The 15,803-nt window shown below is 42.2% G+C and overlaps 1 protein-coding gene across 2 annotated transcripts in view; it reads left to right on the forward strand.

The window, feature by feature from the left end:
- The window catches only part of LOC142802086 (calcitonin gene-related peptide type 1 receptor-like), a 156,868-nt gene extending 144,527 nt beyond the window's left edge, over positions 1-12,341 (forward strand). For both annotated transcript variants that reach the window (XM_075887574.1, XM_075887575.1), the window contains 10 exons: positions 1,707-1,798; positions 3,319-3,445; positions 3,554-3,707; positions 4,159-4,225; positions 4,778-4,844; positions 7,185-7,270; positions 7,756-7,888; positions 8,335-8,376; positions 8,988-9,077; positions 11,789-12,341. In XM_075887574.1, coding sequence (XP_075743689.1) covers positions 1,707-1,798; positions 3,319-3,445; positions 3,554-3,707; positions 4,159-4,225; positions 4,778-4,844; positions 7,185-7,270; positions 7,756-7,888; positions 8,335-8,376; positions 8,988-9,077; positions 11,789-11,860 — 930 coding nt within the window. In that variant the 3' untranslated portion in view covers positions 11,861-12,341. The remainder of the gene's footprint in view (positions 1-1,706; positions 1,799-3,318; positions 3,446-3,553; positions 3,708-4,158; positions 4,226-4,777; positions 4,845-7,184; positions 7,271-7,755; positions 7,889-8,334; positions 8,377-8,987; positions 9,078-11,788) is intronic.
- Positions 12,342-15,803: the final 3,462 nt, after the last annotated feature.

Raw genomic sequence — 15,803 nt, forward strand, 5'->3', positions numbered from 1 at the left:
TGGTTCTGGCTGAATGAGTCTATGCGCACCCCTAAAAAAAGAAATGTGCTGAGTGCTCACGGGGAAGCTGTTTTGCAGCAAATCAATTAAGCTGCTGATCGATAAGTTGACTCACCAGAATTAACCAGCGATGTTGTCACGGCAACGACGATCTCCACCGCATTGAAATTCTTGTAAGTGCGCGTGCTTTTCATTGAGCCGCTTTCTCTGCGGAACTAGCAAATGAAAGAGTATGACAAGTAGTCAACAGCAAAATGCAGTGCTTTTGCATTCACCAAAATAAAAAAAAACGTTTTTGGTCAGAGCGTGAAAACAATTATGACTGCAGAGTGACTTGTTGGGCAAATTGGTTGATTCTTAACGTAGCTTATGGCGCGAAAAAAAAAAAACACGAGAGAAGGACAAGCGCGAACTATTGACTATATTTATTTAGTTACATGCCACGTTACAATCACGTAACATGCCACCTAGATAGACTACTTAAGCGCTTGCCACTAAAAGGACTTATTTTCTGCTAATATGACTTGTGACTTTGTTGCCCTGTATATATATATATATATATATATATATATATATATATATATATATATATATATATATATATATGTGTGTGTGTGTGTGTGTGTGTGTGTGTGTGTGTGTGTGTGTGTGTGATTGTGTGTGCGTGTCTGCGTGTGTGTGTGTGTGCGCGCTTTTTCGAATAAATTTAGTTGATAGTTTGCGCTTGTCCTTCTCTCCTGTTTGTTTCGCGCGAGAGGCTACGTTATGTATGACAATCGTTTCCAGGTGTAGTCGCCCAAATCTTTACACATATTGTGCGAGTGGCGATGTTTTCAGTGTATCTTTGCCATAACTGAACTACTCTAAAAATGGTGAGGGCAAGGGCGTACCTGATGGTTTTGGGACGTAAAACACCACAAATCAATCAATCAATCAATCAATCAATCAATCAATCAGCAAGGGCTTACCCACGAAGCACACGTCCTAAATGCAATTTTTGGAACTTAGTTTTATCATATAACGCTGACACACACAAACGTCGCCGCTGCGCATAGTAGTTAAAGATTTGGGCATTCCTACCATTTAACTTGCGCCATAGCAAAGGAGATACGAATGTAAGATCCTTCATGTGCATATTTTCGTATCACATACAAAGTAGCATGGGAAAAACTGGTTCTTCCAGGTGTGATGAAGACAAAAGAGATCGTGAACTTGTTGAAAAAAAGAAAAACATCTACTGGAGATGACCACCGCTTTATAAGTTCGATGCCACATGTGGCATACTGTGACATAGTGAACAAAACAAAATGAAATTCATTGAGCGAGAGTCTAATCTCGTGTAGGGTAGAAGGGTAGAGCAACGTACCACGGTCATGACGGGTCACATATGCTTTAAATCATTTGAGAACTTAGCACCTTGTTTGGACGCTGAGAACTCAAGGTTTTGTTACCCCTGATGTTTTGCGTACACTAAGTTCTAGCTGAGAGTCATAACTCACAAGAGAGTGCGCTTCGCAATGTCGTCTTTGGTTTCCTTAGTTAGTCCTAAATGAAAAAAAAAAGAAAAAGAAGTTAAGGCACTTTTTTCGTCAATTCATCAAAAAGGCATTTTCTGCTTATTTGACCTTAGATACACCGGTCTGGGTAGTATTGATTCGATTAACTGTACCTATTGTTATTCACACTTTTTTTCTTTTCTTTTGCAGTTCCGAAACTTGGTGAATTCACTCTACGTCACAGGTTACTCCATATCACTGGTTGCCCTACTCTTGTCACTATTCATATTTTGTTACTTTAGGTGAGTTATTTTTTTACAGCTTTTCAATGCTCGTACTAGCTCGCAAAACATCGATTGAGAATGGCCCATAGAAATTTAGGCCTCTAAAAAATTTGTTCCTCAATTTCAAAAACACACATACCCACCTCCCCTCCCCTACCATATTAAGCCATATATGTTATTTCAATGTTTTCACATGTTTTCTCGCGGAAATTATTTAGAGACCATTTATTTGTCATATATTTTCATTTAAATCTCACGGAAACATGAAATTTCGGGACTGTGAGACCAAAATTTTTAGTATATAGGGTTGCCAGTGGCCAATATATGAAGTAATAACGATTGTGTCCTAGTGATACCAGGCATCTCTTCCTATGCTATTAACCCAGAAAGCGTATGCTACTACGGACCGTTCTTCTTCTTTCCTGATGCTGTGGCCTAAAAAGAGGCCCCGTCTTCTTTGAATGTAGTGTAGAAAATCAAGGGAATAGGAGAATGAAGCTAGTGCGTTTGTGCGAGGTGCGGAGGCCGGAACTTCCATGTTTCTGGTCTACACGTACCAAGACATTAGAACACATGACCGTTTTATCCAGGAAAGAGTGCCTAGCAGAGAATGATGAACTGCCTTGTGGGATCGAAATGCCATGTAGATCATGCTGGTGCTACAGGGAACTTCACCGGTAGCCGAATTATGTTATCGCAGTCAAAGTAGGGTGAAATCGTAAGGTCCCGTTTTTTCGTGGTGATATGTTGTGGGCTTTGATGTTCTTGCTGCTTGGCAACACGTCATGTGCGCTCACCGGATGCTACCTGAAAACAGATGTCTAGGTTTTGCGGCCGCTGCGTGTAAAGCAACTCGCAAATAAGAATCACGAATCTAAAGTTTCCAGCAATAGGTCATCGTTTACTTTAGAGCATGAATTCAATGCAAACAAAAAAACACTGCAAGGATGACAGACGTTCTTGTTCAGGTACTGAACACGCGTAAAGCTAATTTTTATATGAGTTTGCCGTGCAGCTAAACACTGTCTTGTAACGTTTATGTTCAGTTTGAGAGTGGAAAACAGGTAAAAACATGAGAGAAAGGTGAAGAGGTCAGTAAAAAGTATAGTATAAAGTATAGTTGGGGGTCCTATACTAAATAAAGGGGAACGGAAAACAGGGTGAAAAAAAAGCAGCAGCGCAAAAAAAACTACAAGTGCAGAGAGAGTACTATAGACTAAACAATAATCCAATGCTACCCAGAAAGCGCAGTAAGGACTTGATTGATATTCATTGTGACTACAGTTAACATCGGTATTCCTAGCTCAGACTTTTTCGCTATAGTGGTCTGTCGCTAAGGCGGGTCAAAATAACTGCTAGGGGTTGTATGTCTACTTCTGTAAATAGTACCACCAGCATTAGAATTTCACGCAATACAATTTTCTGTCATTGTTTAACCATCTTACCCCCTTCCCCAGCACCAGGGTAGCCAGCTGGTCTGAGATCCTCCCTGTCCTTCCTCTTCCTTCTTTTCAAGCCTTACCATTATTTTTTTTCAGGTCTCTTCGCTGTAGGAGGATCACTATTCACAAGAATTTGTTCACTTCGTTCATCATCAATAATCTATGTTGGATACTGTGGTACATACACGTCATTGCACAGCCTCATGTGATAGAAGAAAGCCCGGTAGGTCAACAATAGCGTTGATCGCATTTCTATAAGTCTATCAAAAGAAAACATCGATAAAAGGTGTTTATTATGATTTACTTTGTCGTTGTTCCTCTTCTACATCAGAGCTGGTGCCAGGCCCTGCACGTCGTGACCCAGTACTTCCTCTTGTGCAATTACCTCTGGATGTTCTGCGAGGGTCTCTACTTGCACACGCTACTCGTGATGGCTTTCATTGCCGAAGATAAAATTCTCAAGTGGTTTCTGCTCATTGGATGGGGTAAGTGCTACGCTCACTGCATGTTGCATCTCTAAGTTTCTTTTGGAAGGCTGGGGCCCATACATGTTAGGTTTATAGGTGTTTTCGCAGAAGCCGCATTTGAGCCGCATTTGAAAATAAACCTACGTCAGTACAGAAGCAACATCGAAAAATCTCGAAACCATGTGTCCCAGTGTATGTTTGGCCATTGTATCCCCTGCTACTGCGTGCTCTGATGCAAGAACAATTACTCCCCTGTGTAGAATTTAGAACCGGACTATGTCTTCATCTATCTCTTTCTGATCCCCCTGTGGTAGTCTCTGTTAACACTAAGTTCTTTCGATGAACAGCAGTGGTGTTAAAATTATCCTTCTGTGTCGCTGGTGTATTTACTATTAGATATATGAAAAATGTTGTGTGTCTCTAGAGTAATCATCGTCAAAACGTGCCACTGTGTATTTTTTCTGTCCAGGTTTTCCGCTGCTTCCAACGATAGGCTACGCTGTAATGCGTGGCCTAGATCCAGAGGCGTCAAGAATGTAAGTATTCTCAGGTCATGTTGCTTAGTCTTGTATGCTAATCCTTTAGCTGCACATATAACAGACAGATGTTCGCTCATAAACAAATATTCGGCATGTCATGGTATTGCTCTGTAAGTGTGTTCACGATGGATCCTAACCAACTGGCCCAACTTACCGTCTTACTATGTCATGAGAAACATAGAGTTTGCGCCTCAAGAGGGAAACTGTTTTGTGCTAGCTCGTCAAAAGCGTTGGTGATGAAAAACTATACTGTAATAAGTTCAATAAAAAAGAGAAAATTAAGCTCACCTGTACACGTTCATGATCTGTTGCGTATTGTGTAACAACCGACGGCTCAGAATACAATTTACGGTTGGTTCTCAACAAGCAGAACATTAATCAAACGAAGGCCATGATATTGTAAATAAGAGTTCCACAAGATAACATTTTGAGGCAGAACCTCAGAAAAACGTGGTGAGCTGCTTTTTTGTTACCTTAAGAATTTCGTCACAACCAGCTGTGGCTGAGCCATTCTGAGCACTGAATAATTTTATTCCATTATTTTTACAGGTGCTGGGTCGAGCACGACGTGTGGTACACTTATATTCTAAGCGTTCCTGTCTGTTTCTCGATACTGGTAGGTGTACTTATCTATGGTGTGTTCTTGTGATCACTTATATATTTATACTATTTTGTACACGTTATTAGTCTTCCTAACTTTATTTTCTCTATAATACATTATGACTATCCACGGAAAGAAAGGAACTTAGGGATAAAAAAAACAACCACAAGTCTCTGAAGAAATACCTTTTTTATACGAGTGTTTGATTCCTGCACTAAACGCGCACAGCTTGTTGTATGTACATGTATTTCATGTAATTAGGCTCAATTGAGTTTAGTAATAATTTATGTGTTTTGCCATAGACAGACGGTAACTAGTTGAGTGTCTTGGGTGTATACCCTATAGCTGTACGTCGGGTAGCATTGGAGCGCTGGACGTAAGGAGAATTGTGATAAAATTGCGAGAGCACCAAGGTGGTAATCTGGGCACGTTGGTAGTCCATGGATGCATGTTTGCGAACTGTAAGAGCGCACTGAGGACGAACACAGAATGAAGGCTCTTACATGTACACTGGCAGGTCAACTTTCAGCAGTTTATTTAGTGATCTAAGCCCTCCTTATATAGCCCAACATTAGCACATCTACTGCCCAAAAGTAACAAGAACATCACTAGACATCATTATAAGCATGAAGAAAAATTTTTTAGGAACGATAGATGGCATGGTAATACACTTGCCACTACGTGTCACCGATGTTTTAAATCTCTCATTTCCTGTAATTTCGCGCGCATGCTGATTTCTAGTTCTTTTCACAATTCTGCACGTGTCAAAAAAAAAGAAAGGCATGCACACGTCTTACAGTGCATTGCAGAGAAACCACCCGATGAGCTATTCTCACGATGAACGTGGACATGGCCGATTAGGACTCCACTAATTGGCTGGAGCTGGCGAGCAGCGCGCCGCCTGTTTCCGGTCTTTCAGCCGCAACGCCATTTTGATGGCAAGCAGGTTTCACCATAGAGTTTCCTAAAATTAACAAGAGGGGACTCTGTCGCTGCGATTGTTCAGCGACCGTGGGATTGATGGGTAGTACGCACATTTGCCTAGTCTTCGTACTTGCGGCTTCGTTTATTGCTGTGTTTCAGTTTTGTTTTGAAAGAAAGATTAAACCCTTTTGAACTTCGTGACCTGATTTGGAAAGTTAAGTCTGAAAGAATAAAGTGGTGAAGCGCAACCGCTGAACATTTGCTGATTTTCGTTTCACGAGAAAACAGCTCCAAGTCACATGAACACATACAGAGCCAAAAACAGGCCAGAAGTACAAAGATTAGACAAATGTGTGTACCACCCATCATTCCCATGCTCGCTGAAGCACCGTGCGTTGCAGCTCCCATAGACACAAGCGCCAGAGCTCCCTCTAGTGTATATTAGGAAACTCTAAGGGTTTCACAATTCTTGACACAAGTGAGAAAGACGGAATGAGTTTCATCGCAACGAATCCTGTCTTCAGAAATCAGCTTTTTGACGCAATTCTGGCAGGCTGTGCATAAACTCTAATAACGTTGGCCCTTGAATTAGGTTTAACGTGACCGCCCGCCTGACGCTCCGGAACGGTCGGTACGCATTCTTTGCTTCGCTCTTCAATCATTTCAACACGTTTGTACGCATGTTCAGACTTGTCAACATTGCTTAGGTGTCCTGTTACTTTACATTTCAACCACTTAGTTTTTTTTTACGCTGGGAATGTGCTGGAGGGCTCGTCGCGTCGACGTGATAAACAGAGCCACGAGGTCATGAATCGTCATATTTTGGCCTAACTGAACTCGCTCCACTGAATTTAAAATGCCCACAAATTGTACACCGAGTCAATCGCGTCCTTGTAATTTTCAGAACTATGGGAAGGAATGAAAATCCTCTTGCACACAACATTGTAGAAGCAGGGGACATTGAACAGATGAGTGACAAGTGTATTAACATGCCTTCTATTGCGCTGAGAAAAAAAAAATTTGCTCGGTACTTTTGCGCAGCAGATGGGCTCATGTGATTCTATAAAGGAGTGATGGGATAAGAAAATAATCTGTTGGAAGTGTCGCTAAGTAGAAGCATGTGTGTACCTTAATTGCCTGTTCACAATTAATGGACTTCTACTTTTCGTAAACAGCGACAGAAGCACGGTGGAACGCAATAATGAAAAGTCACAAGTACACGCTTCGGGATTATGTCCTGTCAGTCGCCATACGTAAATCTTTCAAAGCATATTCAGCTGATATTACAATAAACGAGGAATATACCCCCTCTTAACAGAAAACGGTCAACTAATAATAAAAGAAGCTAACGAGAGCAATCTAATTTATTATTGTTTCAACTGTAGCCTGCTACAGAACGTTTTCATGTCATATCTTTCTCGTTTTTTGCAGCTTAGCTTCGCATTTCTCGTCAACATCGTAAGGGTACTGGTGACGAAGCTTCGGGCTGTCAATTCCCCTGACAACGAGAGCACAAGGTAAGATTGAAACGTCACTATTGATGATTTTCGTGCTATGAATTTCTCCTAACGGTCGTGTCATACATGGAATAATTTTTACGTTGTCACTTTAATAGACCAGCATATATACTATGAGTGCATATAATGCTTCAACAGCACATGACGAAAGGTGGAATAAGAAATTCCTGTCATTTAAGAGATTAAAAGTATGTTTAAACTCCGTCGAAACCTGCTAAAGCACGATCATAAGCTACCAAAAACGTTCGTTAATTTTTTCACTCTCATGAAGACCCACAATTGTCCAGTTGTCTGGGAACTGGACGTTAACTCAAATAAAATAAATTTTATTTGAAAGCTTAAGTTTAGAAGTTTGACAGAAACTCACGTCGCACAGACCATTTTTGCTAAAAAACTGCCTTTGAGGAACGGCATAACTTTTTCTGTCGTGATTCTGTCACCGAATCTTTCTGCAATCTTACTTCAGACTATGCATTACATTCCAGGAAAGCCGTGCGGGCTACAGTGATATTGCTTCCTCTTTTGGGCTTGCACTACGTGGTTACTCCGTTCAGACCAGACAAGGGCTCCATCTTCCTCGCTTACGAGATCATCTCAGCATTGGTCACGTCATTACAGGTGAGAACTCTTGCCAATTTGAAGCATAGGTCTTTCGCGACCCTTTAAACAAGCAAGTTCAAGTGAGCGCTGTGCATTTTACACGCCCAACAAGTACCGTATTGTGCCGGTAATGTTTCATCGCAGTGACATTTGCTATGATCATGCGCCAGCTACCAGCAGTGATATTTAGCTTGACTTTGGTGGCCGTTCAATATAACACCAAAGTGGCCAGAGCTTTTATATTGTAGCCAATAAACCATTTAACAATGTGTTTTGCTATTGAATATGATGACCATATCAGATTTTTTGTCTGTTGAAACCCCAATTCTAACTAAGTATGTGGAATAGTTATGGGAGCACTTGGAAAGGAAAGTGCGTAATTCATATGTGAAAATCATCTTGCTTTCATTTCGTTGTGTCCACCAGTCAAAATTCTGAATCACATCTTCTTCATTACTTTTCAGGGTCTTTGTGTTGCTCTCCTGTTCTGCTTCTTCAACGGAGAGGTGAGCCGAAATGTCATTCTTAAAATTGAATGCAACATTTGTGGACTGCATGAAAGCCGCACTTAGTCGTGTAATATACTAAAGACACAAATTTCCCGCGCTTGTAGTTCTTCGCACTGGCTTGCCCTCTGTCTGTATTAGGTGGTTCTCACCAAGGGTCACTATCCAACATGAACTTTAGGCAACCTAGATTCTCACAAATTAAAAAGTTATACGTATTACAATGATCTAGTAATGGAAAATGTGCTTGTTATTTTGGGGCCAACGTTTTAGTATTACACGACCAAGGAACGTATGCTGATTGCCTAGCCTTTGCGACAGATTCATATTACGCGCCTTAGATCGTGAATTTTCACGTTAGATAAATAAAGCTCAAAGGTAAGACATCTATAATGAAATTGATAATGAATTGTTTAATTTTTTGAATGATTTTATTGTTCAGATAAAGGGCCCCATATGACAGTAACGAATGGTTCTTAGTTGAACCATCAGAAGGAAACGGTTTCTAAATTTTCGGTTTCACTTGTGATCAGTCTTTCTTCATAAACTGAAGCACATGTTCTCCTACTAATAATTTATCTCTTTTCTTTTCCCTTTCCCTCCTTTCCTAGGTTCTAGGCGTCCTTCGGAAGACACTCTCGCAGACTCCATGTTTCAGAAACGATGGCCGACGGATGTCTTACGCGAATACCAGCATCAGCGTAAGTCGCTTTAGGAAGCCCCCGCAAAAGTATAAATGCGTGACCGTAATTTGAGCACCATGCGTGTGCTGCGTGCTAGCGTTCACACTCTTGCGTTCCGCGTGCTTCCCGATAGCCGCCGCCTGTGTACAGTGAGCCAGCGTGCATGAAACTTTTCCATCAAATGCATGCATACGCACCTTGATCGAAGTTAAGATGAGGTGTGGCTTGCGAGAGTACTAGTGGAATCCCCGTGGTTGTATTACGTTACTGCCTCGTTTGGCGTAGTACACTTTATAGATGTGTTGAGTCATGTACATACATTGACGTAAATGCTGTTGCAATGAGCGGTTGCCCCTTTGTTTTAGCAGTGAGCCGAGTGATACGCGGAAGATCCGGCACACAGGGTATGTTGTTGCGCGCAATGTTTTTCTTCCTCTGGCGCCTGCAACAGCTTGTAATTCTGTGTCTTAGATTTACATCGCGCGTTTTCATTGCGTGATGCAGTAAGATCTTAGTTTCATTCCACAACGTCGCTAGCATTTGACGTACATAGTACATCTCGAGAACCCTTCGATGCCGTAAACTCTGACCTGCTTATAAAGATAGCGCGTTTGTAAAATACTTCCTACGTCACGCTAGATTTGTTTCAGCGTCTTAATATACTGCAATGTTTTTACATACAGTTGAAGTTTTGAGAATGTTTGTTTCGTCTTTGTTTTGTGGGGCAAAGGGAGGGTGGCATCATCATACATGGAATCGCACTTTCACAGCGCAATCTAGATTCGTGCTGCTGTGTTCCTGAGATGCACTCCTATCATGTGTGTTTTGTATTTATTGCGTCACCATCATCCGCACATCTCGCACCAAGACATCATCACTAGGTTGACGGTCAGAGTTGGACATATTCAATTGTAGTGGTTTGCGTAACGAAGACATTGCTGGTGGCCCACCCTTTTTCACAGGTCTGCCATGCGGCGACTTGAAGTACGTTACAATGAAGATCAGTGCTTGCATGGTTAGCAAGAACGTGTAATTGTCATCTTTCTTCTTCCAGCGCCTTCATTCCTGTTATCCTCCCCATATCCCAAGCCCAAGCATCTCCCTGCTCTAGTGAAGTACGCGTACACTATTATTGAAGCGTATGTGCCTTGCTTCACTGTGTTGGCTATCGAAAGCATACGCCATACTCCGAGCTACATTTTGTGTTGCTAAAGTATTCCTTGTTGCGAGAGAATATATAACCACGTGCGCTCATGCACGGTGTTCTCTATATCCTACACAACATATTTTCGTAAAACCTGTACCGCATACTCTTATCGCATTGCCAAAAAAGGTGTCATGTGTTATAACACCTGTATGCTCCAAACTTATGTTACATAGATTCTTCACTTGTACAGATTTTTGTTCTGCGCCTGAAGCACACGATTCGTGCGACCGCAGAATTTCATCTCATCTGGTGTGTCAAACGCATAACCAATGTATGTTCACGGAGACTGGCCTCCATGTTTCACTGACTGAGGAAATGACATCGCATTTGTTCTTTCAAGCTCTTAGATTCTTGCAGCAATGCTGGCCCTATATTCGTAGTATATCATATGTCTGTATAACGTTTGTATCAATGAACCATTGCTGTTCATAGCTGTAGAAATGCATATGTTCGCCCACTGCAAGATCCTTGTGTTGCTTCACTTTTTGTCTGATTCCCGTAGTATCTATGTATACTTGTTCTGTTCAAAGGAGCACAATAAAGCATGAAAGTTCACGGTGACATTTGCTTCGCATCGTGCAATACACTCACTCCTGTTCCGGTGCCCGTAGTCATAGGTACACAATCTGCATGCTGCTAAACTGCTCGAACTAGCACGATTTCAAAAATGTGTTCTTGACCTGCATGTATTCTTAGTCTGTGATATTCAGCACGTCACCTAAAATACATCACCTCGTCTGAACTGCTTATTTTACAGACATAACACTTAGAGTTTTAGGTATAAGAGATTGATCATGCAATATTTGGCATCTTGAATTGATGGCTCGTTGTATGGTTAGAGTAGCTGAGGTGTACTCGAATGATAACTATGCTAAGTGAGCTATCTGCCACACGAAACTGTTTTGAATGGTATTGTGACAGCCGTTATTTTGATGAATATATACGTAAAATACTGTAACTGCCGTATATGACCGTATCTTGAAAAGCAACCGCAGTGATGAAGAACCATTATAAGGCAGGCATGCCTCGCAGTCTAGAAAACTGGTGGTGGAAGCGTGGCAGAGGCATGCTTTAAAAAACAATTTTTTTTTGGTGGAGGGTGGGTCCATCTAAAGCAATTTTATCGCACTCATAAGAGGGTTTGAAAAGTGGTGAATAACCATTACACGTAACTTCAGGAAGAAATATTACAAGAAAAAGGGTTGAGAAGCAAAGCAGATAAACAGCAGGAGAAAGATTGTTCAAGGCGCCGAGGAAAAAAGGCAAGCGCGCATATAATAACGTGAATTATTACAAAACATGAGCCGCGCTATAAACAATTTAAAATGCAGATTTTTGTCCCTGTTTGCCACCGGTACACAGTATTTTTAAAGTGCGCTAAACAGCTGCAGAACTGCTCTGCTCCGAAAGATACCTTTCGAAGCATTCTCCGCTTCGTTTGTCAGGTTTGGCTAAAACTCTTGATATATTCTCCTAACACGTAACGAAAGGCGCACTCACAGCTTAGTCGTTTCCTTTGCAGTTTCTTCCAAGACGTTCCTCTGACGGCAGAAGTCCGTCTGTGTCGCCCAACCATCAGCAGACCATGCTGTGAAAGAAAACAAGCGGCGAGTTTGTGCGTAGAAAAAAAAAAGACTGGACAATTGACGTTCTCGTCATTTGAGGATCTGATACCCTGCGGGACAATTGCGCTGTGCAGACAAGGATATCCACAGGCGATGTGAACTTTTTGGTTACACGGCCAAACAATCATACCCAAGTGTGCTTGCGTGGAGACATCACTGTGCTTACAGATGTCGCGATGTGCATATCAACCGACAGACCCCACCTTTATTCACCGTCTACATCGACAACAACTGCATCGGACAATACATCACAAACAATTTCTCGTCTTTTGTTTAGTTAATGTTTCTGTTTCCATATACCTAGTCTCGTTTTTCGTTTTCGATGTTGCTGTTTTCCGAGGTGTGTGTTGAACCACCGACTGTGCTGTTCACGCAAGAAAAGCGCTTACGAGTGCCAATTGTTTATGAAATATATCAATTGTGTAACTCTGAAGGTCTCAGAGGCTAAAAGTGCCGGTGATTTTTCTTATCTAAACTGACACAAAAATAAGCCAAACACGTGGAGAAAGAGTGCGATTGCTTCGAGAGCATCGACATGAAGTCGCAAACGTAAGTGTATGGTTGGTGGACGTACGCGATGATTTGCTGTGCCGATCATGACTTCTTCAAGAACGCTTATTCCAGGAATTTCGTCCAACTTCCCACTTTTTCACGGCTTTCGAAGGAAGAATGGGGAATGTACAGACTTAATATGCGTGGCAGTGGGAAGATAAGCAACGGAATAAATTGTGAATATTAGATAAAAAGAATTCAGTAGAACATTACCCAAAAACGAGGTTGATCCATCCGTCATAAACATCTCTATACCAAAAAAGGAAAACGTCTACTTACATATTTAGTTGTTTGATTACTGCAGATTTCATAAGAAAGCCTATACAATATATTTTGGAGTTAGGCAACAGAAACACTGTTTGATGTAATTGCATCTGCGTCGACGCTTAGTGATGCCTCTTCATCCCGACGACTAACGTCTGTGATTAGAGATTGAATAATGAATATACATGCCTTTGGGGTCATAGAAGCATGTGGTAGCCGTAGTAGTTAACGCTGAGAGTGGAACCACCAAACAAAAAAAAGGGGGGAAGGGTGACAACAAGGACCGCGTGAGTGGTTGTACGCCAATTTGAGCTAAGGCCACCTACTAACGGCAGCTTAGAGTTATTGAGCGCCACTGCTCGATTAGAGGGAAACGCAACGCGCCTTGTGTCTTCCCCCTTGGCCCTGGCCACGATTTTTCGCTGAGCATGCGTAAGCGGGATACGCGGAGTTACATCCAGGTGAAGAAGGCACATCACAGAGCCATTTTCGGTATGTATGGAAGCTATGAGCCACGCCGACGCTTTCGGTAAGCTTGCCATGTGGCGGTGCGTTAGGCGTTTACAAAATCGCACTCTTAGTATATAAAAAGCGTTGAGGAGTAGGATGCGTAAAAGCACGGATTGAAAGAATTAATCATGGATGTCATGGTCATGAAGCATTACTACGTTTCAGCAAGAGTACTGTGAGGGGCATTTATAAAACCTACGAAGAATGTGAACGTGGCGCAGTGGATAGCGTGCCCGGCATCTGTGATCGTGACCCAAGAAGTCCTGGGTTCGACTTCCCTTTGAAAGAACTTTTATCTGCTGATCGTTGCATTGTTTCAACGTCACATCTGTGACAGAAATACGTCACTAGAGTCTTGGTGCACCTCGGCATAAAACACTTCCGTGTTAAAAAAAGTAAACATGCGAGGGAAGACGAGAATTGAAGGGTCAGTGTTACAACACTCGGGAATTATTGCTCAGTGATTGCTTGGAAGACAGAAACAAAGTAAACTTGGGAGGAGTATCACATGCAAAATTTTCAATTGGAGGGCCTATAAAAAGCCAGAACACAAGCTAAAAATAAGCAAACAGGCCGTTTTGTTATCATCGCCAAATTTGTAGTCATATTGTGACAAAATGAGTGTTCAAAAGTAAATATTACAGTAAGGAATAGCCAACATGATAGACAAAAAAGTACAATTTTTCCAGATTGATTCATCTCCAAGGAAAAAATTAGTTGCAACTAAATATACAAGCTAAAATAAAGTCATTCTGCATGGGTATAGTTTATGCAGGAAAGCTAAAGTTGTTGTCAGACAGAGTTAAATAAGAACATTTCCTGAAGCGTCAGACCAAATTTGATGAGTCGAGTTGACATGATATAAGTCTAGCTTCAGTTAGTGAAATCTGGTTGAGGATGAAAACACGCGCTTCATTTCACTGAAATAAAAAGTTAAATAGATTCGTGTTGGTTTTTGATAAGACACAGCACATAGGAAACTATGGACACTTGAAGACGCGCTCCTAGGTAGAGATTTTTTCATTTATAAGTAAACATATTTGTAATGCAGTCATGCCCCGCCAAGGTGGTCTAGTGGTTAAGGTACTCAGCTGCTGACCCGCAGGTCGCGGGATCAATTCCCGGCTGTGGCGGCTGCATTTCCGATGGAGGCGGAAATGTTGTAGGTTCGTGTACTCAGATTTGGGTGCACGTTAAAAAACCCCAGGTGGTCGAAATTTCCGGAGCCCTCCACTACGGCGTCTCTCATAATCACATGGTGGTTTTGGTACTTTAAACCCCACAAATCAATCAAATCAATCAATCATGTAATGCAGTCATGCCAGACAAAACCAAATGAGTTGAAATAAAAAATACCAAACATACAAACGCTCTGCACGATAACATCTTTTGTCGTTCAAGCAAAGCTATCTCTCCTTCCTGCAGATTAATGCAACATGGCCCCTCCAACCCGATAAAAAAGGCCTGACTTCACTCAACCGTCGTACCTGTGCGTCACTGTATAACGCATTTTATTCGGTGTAACTGAGCCAAAAATGTTTCTCGTGAATGCACAATTCAGTTGCCAGAAGGTAGTCCCGTGTCTCTCTTACTGTATTGCGTATTTCGCGCCCCCTCGGTTATCAGCTTCTTTTTATTGTAGGATCTTCGCTATTGTCAAGTTTGCAGCAAACGCGCATTGTGCATTAGAAATACTCTTAGAAGCTTGTGTGTGGCATCAGCATAGATTCCAGGTAGCGTGAGCAGCGTGTTCAAATCAGGTTTGTAACCATGCATGCAATTTCACTACTCTGCATTTTCCGGTGGGCCGAGCGGTGACCAAGGATGCTTCGATGCGCACCAGCCTGCTGGTGGCTGGGGGACACGCATACGAATGTTTACACGTAGCCAGAAAGTATAGCCATGCAGCCAACTGAAACATTTTCGTCGCCAATCTAAGTCGGAAAGTGGCCAATTTGGTGCACGGCAACCACCAACGCCAACCCTTACGCATGATAGCGTTGAAGTACAGCAGTGATAAACAAGCAAGATGAATTATGGGGAAAGCGCACGTGCGAGTTATGGCACGCGATGGAGTTTCTATAATCATTCTCGCGTAGCCCGGGTCGCTTTTCTGCTCGGCTGATGCGGCACTCGGAAGTTGTAACGCGCAGCTAGTCGTGTTGACATCCGAGCGTTGCTGTTGCCGTAGCAACGGCAACAATGTTTTCGGATATACTGAGGCCTACAACCTATAATGCCAAACGCGGCGATCAGAAAGCGAGAGGGGTGGAAGGCTCGCACAATACCGGATTCTCGCGCAAGCCAAACCTCTGGCCCGTAACAAGCTGTCCACTCTTTCGTAAGCTCAATGCACGGAGTTTGACGAGTAAACGTGGTGGTACACGTCGTACAGCAGGCACTTTTGCCTCATAGTGCATGCCTTGTGTATGAAAGCGTGTTTCGATCATGGTCCAATTTACTCACAAGCACGGCAGAGAGAAAAGTGACTGAGAGCATTCCCGAACAAAAAAAAAATGTTGAACGTCGGAAGGATTGGCAGTGGCGCCGGAAGTGCTACATTGCTACTTCGTACTTGTATTAGCA

Source organism: Rhipicephalus microplus, chromosome 1, assembly GCF_043290135.1.
Source record: "Rhipicephalus microplus isolate Deutch F79 chromosome 1, USDA_Rmic, whole genome shotgun sequence".
Taxonomy (NCBI): domain Eukaryota; kingdom Metazoa; phylum Arthropoda; class Arachnida; order Ixodida; family Ixodidae; genus Rhipicephalus; species Rhipicephalus microplus.